This window comes from Echinops telfairi, unplaced genomic scaffold (assembly GCF_000313985.2).
Source record: "Echinops telfairi isolate 266 unplaced genomic scaffold, ASM31398v2 ScPeMD7_7469;HRSCAF=8507_0, whole genome shotgun sequence".
Taxonomy (NCBI): Eukaryota; Metazoa; Chordata; class Mammalia; order Afrosoricida; family Tenrecidae; genus Echinops; species Echinops telfairi.
The window spans coordinates 43,268,452-43,276,659 of NW_022111372.1; the positions used below are offsets into that span (position 1 = coordinate 43,268,452).

At 33.6% G+C, this 8,208-nt stretch overlaps 1 protein-coding gene across 1 annotated transcript; it reads right to left on the bottom strand.

Moving 5' to 3' along the window:
- Positions 1–270: 270 nt before the first annotated feature.
- On the bottom strand, positions 271–1,197 carry LOC101661555 (olfactory receptor 6F1-like). Its single transcript, XM_004696868.1, has one exon. It carries the CDS (start codon positions 1,195–1,197, stop codon positions 271–273), a length of 927 nt encoding a protein of 308 aa, XP_004696925.1.
- Between the last annotated feature and the right edge of the window lie 7,011 nt (positions 1,198–8,208).

An 8,208-nucleotide genomic window follows, 5' to 3' on the forward strand; every position in this document is an offset into this window, starting at 1 on the left:
TGAAAACTTTTGGTTACATCAGAAACATTAATTTTTGATCATATGTAAGATAAAAGAGCAACATACTCCATTTTTGTTTTTGATTCCCAGGATTGCACTTAGTTAAATTTTGTTTTGTTATTTTTTTTCCTTGAACTTAAGAGTTCTCCCATACGCTACAATGAAGTCCTTAACAATTAGATTGTATATCATGCTTCACATCTATTGTTCTTTGTGATACCGCATGTTAATAGACAGAATTAACAGGTGACCTTTTAGGTCAGAGGCAATTTACTTTCTCTTCCATTTCTTTTTCAATGTTTCTCTTACTTCCTTGTTACGGAGGGTGTAGATGAACGGGTTGAGCACTGGAGTGACCACGGTGTTTAGAACGGTGACAGCTTTGGTCAGATTCAAGGCATCCTTCATGGAGGTTCGGACATGAAGGAAAATGGTAGATCCATACCAGATGAGCACCACTGTTAGATGAGAGGAGCACGTGGAGAAGGCTTTGCTTTGGCCGCTGGTTGAGGGGATCCTAAGGATGGTGCTAATGATGAAGATGTAGGAGACCAGGGTGATGAGGCAGGAACTTAGGATGACCACAAAAGCAATCACAAAGGCCACAAGTTCTACTGCTTGTGTACTGGTACAGGCAAGGGCAATCCAGGGGGCAATGTCACAGAAGAAGTGATTGATGGCACGCGGGCCACAGAAAGAGAGGCCACTGATGAGGGCAGTGGGCACTGTAATGGCCAAAAAGCCACAGATCCAAGAGCCCAGAGCCAACTGTGCTGACAGCAGGCTGCTCATGATGGCGCCATAGTGTAGAGGATAGCAGATGGCAAGATAGCGGTCATAAGCCATGGCTGCCAACAGGAAGTATTCTGTGCAGCCCAGGGAGAAAACAAGGTACATCTGCACGAGGCAGCCAGTGAATGATATGGTCTGACTTCTTCCCAGGAGGATGGCCAGAGCTTTGGGGACAGCAGCTGTGGTATACCAAATCTCCAGGAAAGAGAGGTTACTCAGAAAGAAATACATGGGGGTGTGGAGCTGGTGGGAGGTACCCACTAACATCAAGATAGCAACGTTACCACCAACTGTGAGGATGTACATCACCAGAAAAAGCAGGAAGAGAGAGAACTGAAGGGCCTCAGAACCTGGAAAGCCCAAGAGGAGAAATTCCTGGGGGACAGTTCCATTGCCTACGTCCATTGAAGTACTGAAAGAAATTTTGTAAACAAGACTCAGGATTAAAAGTTTTGAGAGCATATTACACAGTTCTAGAAAAATAAAAACAAATGCATTCATCATAGAATAGCAACTGAATATAACCATTTTGATATTTTCTAGCATTTGTACCTCTTGTGTACCTGGAGCAATAGATGAATAATATTAGTCTAATGCAGCAGGGAGTCATTGATTATGATAATGATCTGGTTAGGAAAATAATGTGCAACTAACTTTAACTATTTTTTCAGCTATTACATTTTTAAACCCAAGATTTAAATCATGCCTCCCCATCTCTTAACAGCTTTCTTTGCACTCCCATGATTCAGTGTCAGTCACAGATTACATCAAAGCCCATGAGAACTCTTCCTTTCTCTTCTGGAATCACTGTTTTCTAAGTTAACCATTTCTATTTGGTTCTTGTGTAAAAACATATAATGTTAAGTTTGTTGAAAAACTACCTCCCACTTGTAGGTTCCAGTCACCAATACATTTCACAGTGGTAACTTCCCAATCAAATATTCATCAACAGATGATTGGATAAATATATTATTGTACATATATACAATTCATAATTATTCATACAAAAGATAAATTAAGTTCTGATGCCTGAAAAGACATAGATGAACCTTGAGTATATTATATTAAATAAGTCATTCAAAAAGACATATCTGCACCATCCCACTTATATGAAATATATAAAATAAGATGTTAATTAAGGGGTATTTTGTTTCTATTCAGGATAGGAAGTATTTGAGAACAGATTGGTGTGATAGATTAGTAACATGACTAATAATTTATGTCTGAATTGTACCTGAAAATTTTTGAAATGACAAGTGTTTGTTACATTTCATTTTGTACATAAGTATTTCAGACCATTTTAAATATTCTGTAGAAATAAATGATGTTTTTAAATGTTTAAAATTCTTTTCTCTTATCACAGTTTGATTTTGGACTTTGAAAATTTCATTTTTAAAGCTACTAATGTGATTTTCAGAGTTCTCTGTTAAACAAATGCATTTTTCACACCAAGAAATATGTCTAAAATAAACCAAAAACTTAAGGCAAACTGCTTCCTGCAGCTAAGGAATATGATGCTTATTTCCATTTTAGTGACATCATTCTCCAAATTTCCTTATTCCCTCTTTTCTTCCCCATGTCTTACCCTCTTGTATTCAACAAATATCCTATATGTCATCAATCTCAGTGTTTACTACATGTATTCAGTATCAGTGCATATATATAGACTAGAAAATGTGACTGTAAAGTAAATGGGTATAGGCATTGACTGTCTCTCATTTATATAGAAAAGGGTGTTTAAGGTCATTTAAAACTTAGTTTCTTAAGCACTAATCAGCATAGTAACCCCCAGGTGTGTTGTCAAAAGGACAGTTTCATTCAGTCAACACGAGTGGGAACTGTGAGTCTGTATTTCACACAAGCTTCAAGAAGATGTCACAGGTCATGGATAACAATCTGAGGAGCAATGATTTTGTATTCTTCTAATTAAACAAGGAAAGGAATCAAAAGATCTAAGAACTGAGATTAGTTTTCCAAGCTGTAGAGTAGAACTGAACCGTAGGCTTTCTAGGGCTGTCGCACTGGGGAGCTGATTGTCACATCGTTCTCCAGTGGATTGCCGGTGAGTTTGGCTTGTTCCACTTGGTTCCAGGGGAAAGCCTCACTACTGTGTCTCCAGAGCTTCCGCAGGTAACATTAAATCTAGTGTGATAATTAATTATACACTTATTTAGAGTAAATGTCTCAGTTGTCTAAATTTAGATTTTGATGGGTGAGATAGTAAGACAGGGAACTTAAAAAGGGTATTCCATATCAATTAATGTTGAAATGGCTTCTACAATTTCTTGAATATATGATTTCATGGTACCTGTGTCATTGATGGACAACCAATATACCCATCGACTGTTTTCTAGTGGGATTATAGAATTTATCGTTAATTTTGAAAGTTCTCTGGACTTATTTTTCTTATTGTCTTACCTGCATTACAGAGAGGAAAATTAGAAAGCAACAAGGATGTCGACATTTTACAGAGAAGAGCTATTACTATTAGTCACTGGGGTCAAGCTGCAGAGCCAGTTATCTTAAGACAATTAGTAATTGTTTTCAGGAACATTTCTAATACGTCTCTGTGGAAACTAATTAGCATAGGTTGAAGAAATAACCATGTATATTCAAATATGGGTCACTACTCAAAGTTATTTCCAAAATATAATATGAATATCTTCTACTTTAAATCTCGTCATGAGAATAAATAATTTGATTTATCAGGATACAAGTGCCCTTCTTGTTTAATGAGACTTCAAAGTATCATATAACTTCCAACTGCTACAGTGCAGTTGGAAACTTTCTTTTTTAAAATTTTCCATTTTCCATTAAAAATTTCCATTTTCAAAATTCAAAAATACATTTGTGGTGATGGCATATAAGGGAATAACTATAGTGTTTATTTCCATAGTATAAAATATTTTAAAATTTTACTTTTACTGCTGAATTTGTCAGATATTATAAACTCATTATATTGAATCATGTGATAATCATGGAATATATTAATATCAATGTAAATTGTTCTTTATTTGAATATTTCTAATATACATTCTAAGATATGTTATATAGAACACTAAGTATCTGACTTAAAAAGAGTTAAAGAAAATCAGAAAGATGATTTTATTATTATTATTAATTGGGAATTAATACATATATCATTCCATAGTTCGAACTCATCCAGAAAAATTGTATATTTGATACCACAATCAGTTTCCAAACATTTCTTTTCTAGTTTTAATTTACTCTTTTAAAATAAATAATCTTTAGCTGTTTCAAATTTTCAATAAATTGATTTGTTAGATTTACAGACTATAATGAGTTTCTAATAGTTTGCTAAACAAGCAGTATAACCAATTTTAATTTCATACATTTGGGAAATACTTGATTGGGGATAATATAATGTAGTATTTCAAATTCATCCATACATGCAATATTTTAGCCAAAATAGCCACATATAGATTATTTATAAATTTGAAGTATTACATGTTTGATGGATTTATCATGTAGCACAAATTTGTGATTTCATGTATACCCAGTGATCAACAAATGTCAGCTATATAATAATCTGCATTCACTCACCTACTTGCAGTCCTTTGTATTATAATGCAGGTTCCATTAAGTCTGTCTTTTGAATCACCTTTTCTCACTTTTCTCTTTCCATGATAGTCTTTTTTTAAAAGAGATATATTTCTTTGTTTCTGCATTCTCCCTCTTTTTTCCTTTGTTTATCTTATAACTTAATATCTACTGACACTCATTACCCTTCAATTATCTAATTCTCCCATAGCCTTGAGGCTTGTTCTTTATTCTGACCCTGTCTTGGTTCCATTCCAGCTTCTGTCCTGGTGTCTTACATTCTCCCTGCTTTACACTCCCTCATAATGAGTTCCCCACTGACAATACTTTGCTATTAAACAATGGCTTGAGAGGGGATAAGTCTTCTGGGAGAAGGTGAACTATTACATCTCTCTCTCAGGTACTTAGGGCTATTATAATTATATGTGACCTTATTGACAGCTTTGTTAGCTCTTTCTGAATGGGTGGTTCAACTTATTAATAATTTGGCTTAGATAACTAAATTATATTAATATTGGAACTGAGAAGGAGCATTTCAGCTGTATATTGAATATGTATTCCTAGTTCTTTCATATTGAAAATATTTAATGGCTAAAATAATTTTGAAAGGTTTTAAAATAAATCAAGAGAATCCAATTGATCAAGCAACCTATATAAAAGCATAATTATTTCATATAAAAATGATGGAGCTGAAAATTAAAAGAATTAAAAACTGTATTGTTCTCCACACTAAAATATCAGAAAAACAACAAGTCTGTTGTAAATATAACACAAAAATATTTCAAGCAAGTACATGTTTCCTTTGAACTCATTCACTGCTATCAGATTGATTCAACTCGTAATGGCCTCATTGAACAGTATACAACTGCCCTTCTAGATTTATGAGACTTCAAAGTATTATAAAATTTCCTTCTTTGAGTGATTGCTGTTGATGTATAGTTGGAAACTTTCTCCTTTAAGATTTTGACTATCCGATACTTTTCCTTCTAAGATTGCATAAGGAGAATGACACATTCCATCTTAAAAGAAGGAAACATGTCACTTTTTCTACAGTCTCATTTTCTAAACTGGATGAAGAACTTCAGATAGAGCGTTTCTGGGAACAAAACTCAACATTTTTCTTTACTTCATATTTTCAAAGAAACAGTCTTTTTTTCTGGATTCTACTTACAACATAAACAAATTATTTTTTTCAGGCTATCAAAGCATTCTTTCTAATTTCACCTAAACTTCCCCTTTCTGTAGGAAATAGAATTATCTGTATCTTTGTTGATTCCTTTGATTTCTAGCTTCCCTTACTTATTGCAGTGCATTGATTGTGAAAGTGAATATTGTTGTGGAAGTGGTGTGCTTGTATGTGGTGTGAATTGTATGACGGTTCATTGTTGTGGAAGTGGTGTGCTCCTTGTGGTCTGTGGTTTATTGGGCTGGGCCAGAACAAAGAATGCAAATAAACATAACAGACCAAATTTATAAATATTTATTTAATCTTAACAATTTCTTTTTATTAGCTCCAAAAAATTTATATGTGTTATATGCTAGAATTCACAGACAAGACTAGCAGGTGAGATGTTTCAACAAACTGATGATACACTAGAAATAGTCATATGTTTGTGCTTGAAGTTTGGAATACAACTACTTGGTCAATTCACTGGTAGAGGTCCATATGCATTCCCATTCAAAGAGAAGTGGCATGATAGAATGCAAGCATTATTCAACTAGATTAATTCAAAAATAAGTAAAATTTTGCTAAAGATAATTTAAAATTTTGTGGCAGCAGTGCATTGACAGGGAATGGCAATATTTTTAAAGCATGATTCCATGAGAATGTGGAACAAGTCAATACTGATGGCAGATGAATCTTGACAGAAAATAGTGAATACCGGAAAGCTGTTTCTACAACACAAAAGCACTCGGTTGTGTGGATCATACCAGATTATGGATATGGACATTTCAGAGCACCAACTGTGCTCGTGCAGAACTGAGCATAGACCAGGAGGCAGTCATTGACACACAACAGGAAGATATTTTGTGATTTTAAATCAGGAAATGCACGTGCTCAAGCGATTCACCATGCGTATGCAATTTGTATACTAAACAAATCATCTTAGCTATAGAACCTTTTGAGGAAGACCTTGCCATATGGATTGGAGGCAGACTCCCTAAGGCGTCTTAAATGCACATGGCCAACCGTTATTGCTAACAGCGAAGAGGGCTTGGCACACTAAGGAAGATCAAAGGCCACAGCTGTCGTTATGAATTACACCTCAGATGAAAGAAACCAAAAGTCCTCAAGACAGGATGGATAAGAAACTTCTGGTCTTCAGTCTTTAGAGTGACATCTTTACTTATTAAGACTTTAAAGTGTTTAAAATGTTTTAATTGTTTAAAGTGTTAAAAAGTAAAGATATCACTTTGAAGCCTGAGGTGCCAGTGATGCCAGAAATGGTATTTTCAGTCACCTGATATGTATGTGACATAGGGACAATAAATAAGGAGAACCAAACAAGAATTGATGCCTTTAATTATCAAATGAAATTAATTCGATATAATAAACAAGAGAGTAAATAAGAACAATCTGGATTACACCTAACAACATAATAACAATAAATTCTTCTTATAAAGTCACTTCAAAGCTTAGATAATATGCTTAGACAATTGAATTTTATCTATAAGCTACCATTGCTATAATCTATGCGTTGATAAGTATTATTTCCACAATCAATAAAAACTAGCCCATTTAACAATAAAATTAATGATTTGAAAAGAAATGAAAGCATTCCTAGCTCTCTTGTTATTATATCTAATTAAATTCATTTGTTCATGAACTGTTCTGAAAATATTTTATGGAGTATAATCACTAATGTCTAATGAATCCATTTGTTTCATGAAAATCAAAAATATATTATGAAAACTAATGATTGCATTAGATATTGAATGCTTATAGTACTAAGAGAGTCTTGAATTAAACAAAAATATTAAAGAGGTAATGGTATTTTAAGGAAAATATTACTTTGAAAAAATAAGGCAGTAGTTTGTAATCTTTACTTAATTGGCCTTAGTGATGTGCAAAAGAGCCAAAGGAAAATTAATCTAAGAAAGTCTTGAAATTGAAGACTAATGTATCATATTCAAATATTTAATTTTGTATATCCATTAAAAAGTCAACATGTTTATGTATTTGACCTATGAATGAAAAACTAGGTACAGTATACTTTTTTTCTTAAAATGTTCATGTGTAATATCTTTGGGAAGTTCTATTCCGAGAGACCAGAGTAGAATTTTTAATATTGTGAATTGTATGACGGTTCAAGAAGCAGATCCGCTGTCCATTCAACAATTAATATTCTAAATGCTTGCAGTACTCACCAGATAACATCATGTATCCCACTTTTCCCAGTGTTTCCTGTCCATTCCGTCTTTGTTTTTAATTCCCTTCTCATCTTTGCCCTTGAGTGAAGGCAACCCTTCTGATCTTAATGTTTGGGTAGTCTAAGTTCCAAAATTAGAGATTAATTTTAAAGAAATTCTATAAACTAGTTTTGAATTACAAAAATGTTATGCAGATATCAATACTTTAAAACATCTATTTTTTCCGTTTCAGTCTTCTGGCAGTCATTTCAGTTGCATGTACAGATGTCTCTATTGAGCAATGACTAACAATACCTCAGTTCTGGTACAATTGCTGACAGTTACTATCATTTATTTTGTCATATTTGTACTCATGAGAATTGTATAAGACAAAAGCTATGATCTCAAGTGCGAACTACCTATTTTTTTTAATCAATTTATTGGGGCTCATACAATTCATCACAATACATAGATCAATTGTGTAAAGCACATCTATACATTTGT

Bases quoted from the DNA above. Each gene is read 5' to 3' on its own strand.
- LOC101661555 (XM_004696868.1), bottom strand. From the start codon at position 1,197: ATGGACGTAGGCAATGGAACTGTCCCCCAGGAATTTCTCCTCTTGGGC.